General features: G+C 47.5%; 1 protein-coding gene across 4 annotated transcripts in view; it reads right to left on the bottom strand.

Moving 5' to 3' along the window:
* LOC141166466 (creatine kinase U-type, mitochondrial-like) overlaps nt 1-13,905 on the bottom strand; it is a 194,037-nt gene that overhangs the window by 63,907 nt on the left and 116,225 nt on the right. For 3 of the 4 annotated variants that reach the window (XM_073653172.1, XM_073653169.1, XM_073653171.1), the window contains exon 2: nt 337-540. In XM_073653172.1, the coding sequence (XP_073509273.1) occupies nt 337-431 (95 nt within the window). In that variant the 5' untranslated portion in view covers nt 432-540. Of the gene's footprint in view, nt 1-336; nt 541-670; nt 738-13,905 lie in introns of those variants that run through there. The other variant, XM_073653170.1, reaches the window with a different exon arrangement.

The raw sequence follows: 13,905 nt of genomic DNA, 5'->3' as shown, positions 1-13,905 counted from the left end.
TGAAAAATGCTCGAGTTTCCCATAGACTTACATTGGGCTCGTTACTCGGTCCAATCACTCGAGCATTCCAATTTGCTCAACTCGAACAACGAGTACCTGAGCATTTTAGTGCTCGCTCATCACTAATATTTACTATGTATTAAAAAAAACACAGCGGAAAAAAAATAAAATGATTCAACAAATTCAAAATGGTTTATAACTGTAGTCTGAATTAACAAACATTATTTTCTAATATTTGTAATAAAAATTAACAGAAAAGATAATATAAAAATAAATATAATATATACACATAAATATTGTTCAAGATTTTAGATCTAAAATAAAATTAGCGGTTACCTCGGTGGGTAGAGTCTCCTGGTTTTTCTTGCATCAGCGCTGATTTCTTCACTGCTTATGAGGTACCCAACGGCGAGTGACCCGGCACCAGCCATTGCCAGAAGTCCAGCTGATTTCCTAGATAACAGGACTCTTGAGAAGGTACTGGCAATTTTTACAATCTTTGAGCTCCAGGACAGCTACAGAAGAAGGGACCCAGTCGATCTGCAGAGACACCAAGGACAAGAGATGGAGAGTACGCGAGAGATGAGAGAAAAGAGAGGGTGAACATGATATGAATAGAAACTACCAAACAAAACAGAAGAGATTACAGAAAAGTGCAGAGAGAGCACACCTGCTTTAGACTCTTAGCAGCCCACTATAAATCTAGTCTTCCCTCAGCTCTTGTAAGTAATGTACTGGGAGTGTTCTTCAGGACACGGCAGAGCCTCAGGGAAGAAAATCAACTCTTACACATATCGTTCCCAAAAGAACTATTTTACTTATTTAAGTGAATATTTTTACCCGGACAATAGAAAACATTTAAACATTATGCAGACATAAGTCATAGGCTGGAACCTCTGTATTATACAGAATGGCACCTAAGCAATCTGTATTTACTATTTTTCAATAGATTTGCCTGCTGGCGTACCTGTCTAAACCAGTCGCCTATTACCATTTTACACCCTGAGAATTGGATTAATTGTATGAGTGAAACATAAAGGCTAGCCTGCGGTACAGCACTGAAGTTTACAATCTTACAAATATTTCCTCTATTTCCCCAATCAAATTTCCCTATCCCTTCCCGTGGTGTCTACAGCAAACTCAGAGGAACAGTCCGTCCTCAACTGTATCAAAGATACCCAAAAAAACGATGGTGACGGCAGTTTAGCAATAAAAAAAGTCTTGCGCATTTGAATAGCAGTCCAGTACTATAATGCTCTGCAGAAACTCTCTCCTATAACAAAATGGAGTTCAAGCGTGGTCCGGAGTCCATTGTGTGCCATGTCGGCACCTCAAAGTGGATTGGGATTTTTAGTTATTAAACAAAAAGAAACCATGGCAGCGAATCTGAAAATTCTGGACGCTGGTATTATCAACAAACATTGTGTGAAGCAGTTAATGTACCTAACTAACTGCAGGCTATATTTCAGCCTTACATATTTAGAGCCAAAATGTTATGTGATGCGTGAACAGCTACTCACTGCTGGACCCCTTCAACCGGTGAGCGGTACCATTGATGCTTGTGGCTTAATTCCTTAGTGGTTTCCAACACCCCTTCACTGTAGGTCACGGCCTTTATCGTCTCTTAAAAGTGTTTCTGAAAAGAATTTCCTCAAACTTGGACAGATTCCGGTTGCGAACAAGTTCAGCTCCAATATGCCACTTCCAGCGTGTCCTCTCTTGTTCAGGACATATTCCAGACTACCCCCAAGATGGCTGTTCCACTTCTTCCTGTCACGTACCTTCAACTGTCAACTGGGAAATCCCTTGAGCCCAATAACTAAGCCCCTCTCACACTGGAGCTAGACCAATCACCAACTCTCTTTGGTTGTTGGGCAAATTTCACCATTACTACCCTCTAACAGCATGCACTGAACTGCCTGTAACCTATATATTAACTGCTTATTAGTGATGAGCGAGAGTGCTCGACACTGCTCAGTACTCGCCCGAGCATTGCACTGCTCGACATGCTTGGCGAGTATTTCCGGGATGCTCGGGCTGGAGCTCGGGTCCCTACCCTGCATGTTTGGCGCTCTTTAGAGAGCCAATGAACATGCAGGGATTGTCTGCCACTCACTGTAATGCCATAGCCATCGTGGGTGTGGCATTACAGTGATTGGCTGGCCGCATATGGTCATCGGGCCTATATAAGACATGGTGCCCCTATGCTCATCACAGTCTAACCAGGAAACAGGCAGAGTAGGGAGAGATGCTGCTTTGTGAGGGACAGAATTGGCGGTGTAATAGTTAGGTATAGGCATTCCACACCAAAATAGATATCCATCTGAACTAACAGTCCTTCCGAGGACTAATCCAGCTGCATATATTCAGTGGTGATAGCAGGAGTTAGGCAGGCAGGGTTTGTGGACACTGGACATTGGACACTGTATACAGCACAATAGTGTCCATTGCACGCTCTGCCTGCTCCTGCTGTTACAGATATCTGGAGACATAGCTCCAGAAATCAGGGGACAGTGCTAATTTTTTTTTATCTTAATCCTGATTAGTAGCTTAAAAAGCAATACAGTACACCATTTTGCTGCTCCATTTGCTTCTTAGCAGAATACAGGCATTTTTTTTATTTTATTCACATTGCTGTATTGTAGAAGCAAAGACAATTTTCCATCATCACATGTGATCCCATATTACAGCCGTAATAATACAGACATTTTGTGGAGCGTGTCAAATATACTCGATTTAAAGTCAGCCAGCTGTGTGTTGTTGAACCTATTCACACTTGGGCGCTGAACAATACTATACTAAAAGGCCACAGCCTAAAACCGTGGTCGTCACACTTCATCCCATATTACTGCCGTAATAATACAGAAATTTTGTGGAACGTGACAAATATACTCGATTTAAAGTCAGCCAGCTGTGTGTTGCTGAACCTATTCACACTTGGTCACTGAACAATACTATACTAAAAGGCCACAGCCTAAAACCCTGTTCGTCACACCTGATCCCATATTACTGCCGTAATAATACAGACATTTTGTGGAGCATGCCAAATATACTCGATTTAAAGTCAGCCAGCTGTGCGTTGTTGAACCAATTCACACTTGATCGCTGAACAATAGTATACTAAAAGGCCACGGCCTAAAACCTTGGTCTTCACACCTGATCCCATATTAGTGCCGCAAAAATGCAGCCATTTTGTGGAATGTGCCAAATATTATGTCCCATTTAAAATGGGCAAGGCGCGTGGCAAGGGACGGGTTAGTGGACATGATGGTGATGGTGCACGCATAGGCCGAGGCCGTGGGCAAGCTGAAATTTTGCCACAAGAAACACCCACATCTTGCCGCCCTACCTTCTTGTCCCAATTACCAGGGGACTGCAGTACACCACTATTGAACCCAGAGCAGTGTCAAAGGGTTGTTGGTTGGATAGCAGATAATGCTTCCAGTCATTTTGGCACCACCACCCTGTCTTTTGGCACTACCACCACCCTGTCTTCCACACAGTCCAGTCTTAGTAGTCGTGAGTCTGTACCACATATTCCTCACCCTGATCCTCCTTCCTCCCACCATGCCGAGTGCCCGGAGACAAATGATAACACACTTGGACCTTCCGAAGAGCTGTTCACTTTTCCGTTAGTAGATTTGGGACTGTCGCCCGGCCAGCTTCAAGCGGAACAAGAGGAGATCGCATGTAGCGATGCCCAAATATTTAAGCAGCCACAGTAACACAAAGGCGACGGTGGGAATGTGCAATTACTGTCACAAGAGGTGGATGATGATGAAACACAATTGCCAGAAAATTAGGAGGAGGACCAGGGTGCGGCCATGGAAGACGAGGTGGTGGACGATGAAGTCACTGACCCAACCTGGCAAGGTGACATGCATGTAGAGGACAGCAGCAAAGAGGGGGAGGGAGGCGTAGAACCACAACAGACAGGAACAAGCAGTGGGGTGGCCACAGACACAAGGCGGGCATCTGTTCCCCAGAACACCAACACGAGGGAAGTTGGAACTCTTAGCTCTTCCAGAGTCTGGGAGTTTTTTAAAAACTGTCCAGATAACCCCAAAATGGCCATTTGCAACATCTGCCATGCCAGCATCAGCAGGGGCAGCAAAACTACCAGCCTGAGCACCATCAATTTTCTCAGGCACATGTCAGCAAAACACCAGACTAAGTGGGCCGAACGCTAGGGTCCAGAAACAGTGTCTGAGGGTGACACCACTGCCTGTTCCTCTGTTGTGCATGCACGCCAATCCACTGTCCAAGGCGCATGCGAAGATGCCTCCTGCCCTGCACCTGTCGTTGCACACTGGCAACTACCACCATCAGCAACCACATCCACGTCCTTGTCCCAGCGCAGTGTTCAGTTGTCCCTACCCCAGTCCTTGGAACGCAAGCGCAAATACGCAGCCAACGCCCCACAGGCCACAAAGCTAAAACAAAATTCATACATTTCCCGAATGCTTGAGCTCGAAATGTTGACTTTTAGGCTCGTGGAGTCAGAAGCTTTCCGCAACCTGATGGCGGCGGTCATCCCTCAGTACTCAGTCCCCAGCCACCACTATTTCTCCCAGTGTGCCATCCCCACATTACAGAACATTAGTCGTGCCCTCAACATCTCAGTTACTGGGAAGGTCCATATAACCACAGACATGTGGACAAGTGTTTGTGGGCAGGAACGGTACATCTTGCTGATGGCACACTGGGTTAACATAGCGGAAGCCGGGGCCCAGTTGGACCTTGGGACGGAACACGTCCTCCCGACGCCGAGGATTGCGGCCTCTGGGTCAATCAGGGTTGCCCCCACATTCTACAGCTCCTGCACCTCCTCCTTCTCAGCCTCCATCTCCGAAATGACCACATCAGTCGCAAGCTGGAAGCACTGCAGCACTGCTTCAGCCAAGTGGCAACAGGCTGTGCTGAAGCTGATATGCTTAGGTGACAAACCGCACACCGCTGAAGAGTTGTTGACAGCTCAAAAAGAGCAAGCAGATCTGTGGCTATCACCGCTGAACTTATAGCCAGGCATGGTCGTGTATGACAATGGCCGGAACCTGGTGGCGGCTCTGAAGCGAGGCGAGCTCACACATATACCATGCCTAGCCCATGTGCTTAACCTAATGGTTCAGCGGTTTCTCAAAACCTACCCGGATCTGCCTGATCTGCTTGTCAAAGTATGCCGCCTGTGTGCCCATTTTAGAAAGTCAGCTACAGCTTCTGCCGCCCTTGCCGTGCTTCAGCAGCGTTTGCAGCTTCCAGCTCACCGACTGGTGTACGATGTCCCCATGCATTGGAACTCAACGTTGCATATGTTATGAAGGATTTGTGAGCAGCAGAGGGCAGTTGTTGAGTACCAGCTTGAACACCCCCGTCGGTATTCAGGTCAGCCTCCACACATAAGACCTCAGGAGTCTGTGCCATCTTCCAAAACTTTGAGGACTTCACCAAGATGGTGAGCGGCGATGACGCCATAATTAGCATCACCATCCCGCTTCTCTGTCTTGTGAAATGTTCGCTGCTCACAATTAAAGAGGATGCATTGCAGGCGGAGCACGATGAGATGGCGCAAGGAACCATACAGGGTGATTACACACAGCCCAGCCTCATCTGATCATCTGGCTCTCTATGCCTTGGAGGTTCTGGCCTGCCCTGCCGCTAGCATTTTGTCAGAGCGGGTTTTTAGTGCCGCCGGGGGAATTATAGCTGATAGGCGTATCCACCTGTCAAGTGAAAATGCTGATAGGCTGACTCTTATAAAAATGAACAAGGGCTGGATTGGGCCAGACTTCTGAATACCACCGAATGACAGCAGCGTAACATAAACTCAAATCCAGTGTCTTTTTTTTGGGAGATCTATTCCCACGCACCTCTTCACATTCAGACATGGGTATATGCTTCCTGATTTTGTCTATTTTCTGTTGTCCTCCTCCTTCTCCTCATCCTCATCCTCCACCAGGGTGACCGTGATGAAACACCCACATAATTTTTTTAAGGGTGTTTATGATGCCCGTAGGAAATGTTTGTTATAAAGTATGTTCATGTATACCCCCCAGGGGTAAATGTTTTTCAGCCCATGCACTTAGCGCATGAGCATTACAAGTATAGGACACCTGCTCCTTTATAATGGGAACATTTTTTTAATGAGGCCCTCCTCTACATGTCTTCCAAGGGGCATTGGAGTGCATGCAAATTTTGGGCAGCCCTTGCAGTCACTGCATATGCAAGAAAAGTATAGGAGACCCGCTCCTTTATAATGGGAACAGTTTTTTAATGAGGCCCTCCTCTACGTCTCTTCAAATGGGATTGGGATGCGTCCAAATTTTTGGCAGCCCTTGCATTGACTGCATAGGCAATAACAGTATAGGAGACCCGCTCCGTTATAATGGGAACATTTTTTTAACTGAGGGCCTCCTCTATGTCTCTTCAAAGGGGTATTTGGATGCGGCCAAATTTTTGGAAGCCCTTGCATTCACTGCATAGACAAGAACAGTATAGGAGACCCACTCCTTTATTATGGGAACATTTTTTAAATTATCCTCTCCTCTATTTATCTTCAAATTGGTATTGGGGCTTTTCCCAAATTTGGCCAGCCCTTACAGTCACTGCATACGCAATAACAGTATAGGAGATCTGCTCCTTTGTAATGGGAACATTTTTGGAAATTACGCCCCCCTCTATGTGTCTTAAAATTGGTATTGGGGTTTTCCAAAATTTGGCCAGCCCTTACAGTCACTGCATATGCAATAACTGTATAGCAGAACCGCTCTTTTATAATGGGAACATTTTGCTACTGAGGACCGCCTCTATGTGTCTTCAAAGGGGTATTGGGATATGTCGAAAATTTAGGCAGCCGTTTCAGTCACTGCATACGCAATATCTGCATAGCAGAACCGCTCTTTTATAATGGGAACATTTTGTTACTGAGGACCTCCTCTATGTGTCTTCAAAGGGGTATTGGGATGCGTCAAAAATGTAGGCAGCCGTTGCAGTCACTGCATACGCAATATCTGTATAGCAGAACCACTCCTTTTATAGTGGGAACATTTTGTTACTGAGGCCCTACTCTATGTCTCTTCAAATTGGTATTGGAGTTTTTCAAAATTGGTATTGGGGTTTTTCCAAAATTTGGCCAGCCCTTACAGTCACTGCATACGCAATAACTGTATAGCAGAACCGCTCTTTTATAATGGGAACATTTTTGCTACTGAGGACCTCCTCTATGTGTCTTCAAAGGGGTATTGGGATGTGTCGAAAATTTTGGCAGCCGTTTCAGTCACTGCATACGCAATATCTGCATAGCAGAACCGCTCTTTTATAATGGGAACATTTTGTTACTGAGGACCTCCTCTATGTGTCTTCAAAGGGGTATTGGGATGCGTCAAAAAATTAGGCAGCCGTTGCAGTCACTGCATATGCAATATCTGTATAGCAGAATCACTCCTTTTATAGTGGGAACATTTTGTTACTGAGGCCCTACTCTATGTCTCTTCAAATTGGTATTGGAGTTTTTCAAAAATTTGGGAAGCCCTTTCAGTCACTGCATATGCTATAACACTACAGTAGACCCACTCCTTAATAATGGGAACAACAAAGCATAGCCAGCTGATGGCCCTCTAACAATAGTGAGGGTCGACTGCTGGTCCTTTAAGAATATTAAGGGCCACCTGATGGCCCTATAAAAATAGGCTTTGTGACTTTCAGAGTCCCTCCATAAATGAAACAGGATGTGTCTGATTGTGTCTCACACACCACATGGGCAGATAAGGTAGTATTTATTTTGCCTTTTATACAAGTCATTGCCCTGGAAAGGATGTTCCCTAACATTTTTCCCTGGAAAATCCATTTTGGTTTCGTTTTTGTATGTTTTATTGTGAGCCCGTAAAAGTGGCGTAATACTCTGACAATATTGTTCACAGCAGTGACCTGGGAGTCTGAGATGCTTCCAGGGGTCTTCCCCATGCTGTTCCCATATCATTTGAACACTGTTCCCATTGATTTGGGCAATTTTTAGGCCTCCTGCAGACGTCCAGGTAAGGGGTGTTGCTGGAAAAAAAGCTTGAGTTTCCCATAGACTTACACTGGGCTCGTGGCTCGGGTCAAGTACCTGAGCATTCCAATTTGCTTGACCCGAGCAATGAGCACCTGATCATTTTAGTGCTCGCTCATCACTACTGCTTGTTGTTACATCTAATATATATAATCGTCTTATCCCGTCTGTCTGTCCAGGAAATCCCGCGTAGCTGATTGATCCGGCCACGGCCAATCAGCGACGCGGGATTTCAGAAAAAGATGGCGGCCGTTAGCGGCTCATCTGCCGCACTGAGGTCAGCGGCGATGCAGCCGGGAGATGACCGGCGCAGCAGAAGTACCCCGACCGGCGGCGCCGCTGACCTCCATGTGGCTACTGTCGGGAGATCAGTGGCTAGGGCCGCTGATCTCCCCACGGCAAGGGTGAAGGGAGGTCCGGGGAGCGGCGCCGCCGGTCAGGATACTTCTGCTGTGAGCAGCCGGTCATCTCCCGGCTGCTCGCAGCGGAAGTACCCGCACAGGCAGCGCCGCTCCCCGGTCCTCACTAATACGATTCGCTGATTGGTCGTGGCTGACGGCCGCGACCAATCAGCGATTTTGGCGCCAAATTTAAACACCGCTCTGCTGATTGGTCATGGCCGCCGGCCGCGATCAATCAGCGATATTGGCGCCAAATTTAAACACCGCTCTGCACAGAGGTCAGCGGCGATGCAGACGGGAGATGACCGGCGCTCGCAGCAGAAGTACCCCGACCGGCGGCGCCGCTGACCTCCATGCGGCTATATTGGCGATATTGGTGCCAAATTTAAACACTGCTCTGCTGATTGGTCGCGGCCGCAACCAATCAGCGATTTTGGCGCCAAATTGGCGACCTCCATGCGGCTACCGTCGGGAGATCAGCGGCTAGGGCCGCTGATCTCCCGAAGGCAAGTGTGTAGGGAGGACCGGGGAGCGGTGCCGCCGGTCGGGATACTTCTGATGCGAGCAGCCGGTCATCTCCTGGCTGCTCGCAGTGGAAGTACCCGCACAGGCAGCGCCGCTCCCCGGCCCTCACTAATACGGTTCGCCGATTGGTCGCGGCCGCCGGCCGTGACCAATCAGCTATATTGGCGTCAAATTTAAACACCGCTTTGCTGATTGCGCCCTGTCGGCCGCATACATATTCTAGAATACCCGATGCGTTAGAATCGGGCCACCATCTAGTCCCTCTATAATCATGTAATACAATGCATTTTAAATAATTCACAGAGTTAAAACCTTACATCAAAATATATACACAGTCTTTCAACAATATTTAGACAACAGCAACATTTTTGTAAAGATGCAATTATATTTACAACAAGTACAGTGTTATACTGGTGTGGACACAGATTTACACAATTATATCACTCTGGTGAACTGACACACATCTCACACTCTCAAAGAGTATAATGCAATAAGGAGATTCCACAATGTGGTGGGACATTTAAAACATGTAGCAGCATTATAGTGATCAGGGGTAGATTAAGAGTAGCAAGGGCCCCGGGCAGTTTAGAAGGCGCGGGCCCCCCCCACACACACACCTGATTTATCATGTGACATGTCACATGATGCCCTGTGATAGATCATGTGATAGTTCACGTGAAATTAATTTGGCACAATATTAATTATAATATTTTTTTTTAGGCAGTGTCCCACTATGCGTTTTTTAAGCGTTTCCGCAGCGGCAATTCCGCTGCAGAAACGCTTAAAAAATGCTTGGTAGAAGGTCTGCCATGTTCCCCAATGATAATCCGCATGTGCTGTGTACATGCTGCGGAAATTTCCGCTGCGGAAAAATCCGCAGCATTACCAATTATTTTGCGGAAGCGCAGCGTTTTCGCCGCCATTGACTTGCATTAGAACGCATGTATTACGCATCACTGCATCTGTAGATGCGGAATCCATGCGTTTCAATGTGCGGATGGTACCCAGGTCTAGAGGAGAGGAGACTCTCCTCCGGACCCGGGTACCATAGAACCTGTACAAAAAAGAATAAAATAAAAAATATACATTATACTTACCTTCTGATGGCCCCCGGTGTCTTTATCCGATGCGTCCTGGCTTGCCGGCAGCTCGCGATGGTCTGAAAAGGACCTGCCGTGACGTCATTTAGTCATGTGACGGGTCACGCAACCGCTGACGTCGGTAGGCCATCAGAAGGTAAGTATATATTTTTTATTTTTTACCATTCTTTTACGGTCACACTATATAAATCCATGCCGGTTGCATGGATTTATATAGTGTAACCAAGTTGTCAAGCACTTTCCAAGTGATACTAAAATCGCTTGTGAACCCGCATGCGGAAATGCAAGTGAAGAACGCTTCACATCCGCATGTCCCTGGCAGGAAAACGCATGTAAAATCCGCATGTACAATCCGCATGTTTTTGCTGGTTTTCTGCCAGGGAGGTGCAGAAACGATAAAAAAAAATCCGGAACATTTCTGTATCGTGGGCACATAGCCTTACATTAATTGTATGACTCAATTAACTGTATTGTATTAATTGTATGACTCAATATTGAGCACACGTAGCCATCTATATACAGCGGGAGGCTGCACCGTGCCATCTATACACAGCGGGAGGCTGCACGTAGCCATCTATACACAGCGGGAGGCCGCACAAAGCCATCTATACACAACGGGAGGCCGCAAGTAGCCATCTATACACAGCGGGAAGCCGCACGGCGCCATCTATACACAGCGGGAGGCCACAGGGCGCCCCCCCCAGAGTCAGCAGGAGGCCGCACGGTGCCATCTATACTCAGCAGGAGGCCGCACGTAGCCATCTATACACAGCAGGAGGCCGCACGGCGCCATCTATACACAGCAGGAGGCCGCAAAACGCCATCTATACACAGCAGAGGGCCGCACGACGCCATCTATACACAGCAGGGGGCCGCATGGCACCATCAATACATAGTGGGAGGCCGCACGGCGCCATCTATACAGTCACGCACACACACAAACATATACAGACATATACATACACGCATAAACACATTTGAAACACAAAAATACATATAAACAGACATCACACAATGATATCTGCCTGCACACACACACACATGCATACACATACATACACACACATACATACACACACACATACACACACACACATACACACACATATATACACACACATACACACACACACATACACACATACATATATACATACACACACACACATACACACACATACACATACACACACACATACACACACATACACACATATATACATACATACATATATACATACACACACATACACACACACACACATACACACATATACACACACATACACACACACACATACATACACACACACATACATATATACATACATATATACATACATACACACACATACACACACACACATACACACACACACATACACACACACACATATACACACACATATACACACACATACACACACACACACATACACACACACATACACACATACACATACACACATATATACATACATACACACATACATATATACATACACACACATGCACACACGCACACATACACACACGCACACATACACACACACACACATACATACACACACATAAACACACACACATACATACATACACACACACACACACAGACTCACCATCTCCCGGCTCCATTCCTCCTGCCTGCTCTCTCTTCTCCGTTGCAGCAGTGCAGGCCGGGCGCGCACTGCGTGACGTCACAGCTAGGAGACACGGCCACGCACAGGGCCGTGTCTCCTGGCAGTGACGCGGCCGGGCGAGCACAGGGAAGTTAACTGCTGCAGTGCTGGCCCGGCCAATGAAGAAGTAGCGGCGGCCGCTGCTGGGGGAGCGGTCCGGCGCCCCACCTCCCGCCACTGCTACCGGTATGTGCCGCGGCGGCCCGCACATATAATGAGGGCAATCCGACATTAGACACCCCGCCCGGAGCCGCGGGCCCCCTGCAGGCCCGGGACCCCGGGCGGTAGCCCGGATTGCCCTTATTATAATCCGCCTATGATAGTGATGATGTATGGAGAACACTGCAGCAATAATATAGTACATTTAATAATTCATTATAATGTTACAATGTTACACTTAGGCTAAGTTCCCACGATAAGAATTTGTTGAGTTTTTTATGCAGCATATTTTCATACTGAAAAAAAGCAGCGAATTACATTTCTAGTAAAGTGGATGGGAATTTATAGAAATCTCCTTCCCACTGTGTTTTTTATACAACAGAAACTGACCTGTGGTGCATTTTTGCAATCTCTAGTGGTGAATCTGCATTTTATTTGCATATTTTTCCCGTAGACTTGAATGTATGAGCGTTTTTATTGCAGCACAAAGGCTATGTGCCCACGATGCAGAAATGAAGCAGAAAATTTCTGCAGCATTTCTGCATCTCCCTGGCAGAAAAAAAGCATGCAGATTGTGCATGTGTGAAGCCCAGCTGTGCTTGGCATCACAGACCCAGAAGGGTGTATTGAAGGATTCCTCCACAAGAGGCCCCCATAACCATTCACACATCTCCACCTTCCACCTCAGTCCACCAGAGGGAGCTCCTTAGGGAGATATATAAGGGAAGGTGGAGCCAGGCAGCCGTGAGTCTAGACTGGAACTGACAGAGAGTAAACTTGTTGAGAGAGTTCCTGCAGAGTAAAAGCCTGAGAGAGGTCGGTCTGCAGTGGAGCTTATCCAGATCGAGACTCGGTGCAGCTCAGTGAGGTGAGCTTTAGGTGTGCCGGCGCCATAAGATCGGTGAAACGCGGCCCGCTGCCGTTAGTGTGAGTAGCCTATTGAGGGTCCGAGTAGGCCGAAGGCAAAGGAGTAGAGAGTTAGCTCATAGGGGGCAGAGGAGCTTAATTAGCTCACCCCGAAGAAGCAGTTACCGGACACCTTGTCCGAAGCTTGCCGGGATCTCCACGACCCAGTAAGATAAACCGGAATCCCTGGAGAACTACAAGTCCCAGGATCGCTAAAGTGCTGATACGCACCAGAGTCAGGAGACACATAGGCCCCGTAGGTCGGGAGCGTGCACTCCAAGAGAAGGCCCTACCACAAGGTCAGCCAGCGCAGGACAGACACAAAGTTAGGCCTAGCTCCGGGCAGGTCAGAAACTTATGCAGCAGCAAGAACCAGGAGGCCCAAAACCTGCTCATTGGGGAGGATCCGGACATACACCCTTCACCTTACAGTGCTCCGGGGAGTGCCTGAATTTCCATCAGTAAAAGGTACTGAAGTGACTTTTGTGTCCGTCCCTGTTCTTGCTCTTTCCCGGCGTAGTCTCTTTGTCCTGCATCCCCGTTCCTATACTGCCCTGAGGCCCAGCTCTACCTGTGGAGAGCAATACCATCAAGCTGCCCTATCATCAGCCTCAGTGGACTGCGCAGCGCTGGTGATCCTCACCAGAAACCACAGGTGGCGTCACAAACTCTTTCTTTTATAAACTTAACATAGATTAACGCCCTTTTAAAGAGAGACCCCAGAGTACGGGCCCGGGAGCCAACCACTGCGACCTCCTTAAGGCTAAAGGCCCGGGTAACCGAGTCATCCCCCATCCCCTGGGCTTGTCATTCTCTTCTGGCGTCACGAACAGAATTGCATGCCCGCTGCAACGACGAAGTGTTTTGCCCGTTGCCACCGGGTACTGTGCGCCTTTATTTTGAACTGTGTACGTAAAGTTGTGGTAAAGATAGCCGCCATAGTTGGCCGTTGAGCGAGAAGAAGGGCGTAACCGCGGGAAAATAAGGGGCGTACCTGCAAAAGAGCGCGAAGTCCCAGACACGCCCCACACCTCGATGTCAAATCAGGAAGCGCCAGGTCCTGAAAGGAGCATCGCTGAACGCTCTGA

This window comes from Phyllobates terribilis, unplaced genomic scaffold, assembly GCF_046119375.1.
Source record: "Phyllobates terribilis strain yellow unplaced genomic scaffold, ASM4611937v1 Scaffold_11__3_contigs__length_659146591, whole genome shotgun sequence".
NCBI classification, from domain to species: Eukaryota; Metazoa; Chordata; class Amphibia; order Anura; family Dendrobatidae; genus Phyllobates; species Phyllobates terribilis.
This window is presented reverse-complemented; position numbering and strand designations above follow the sequence as displayed.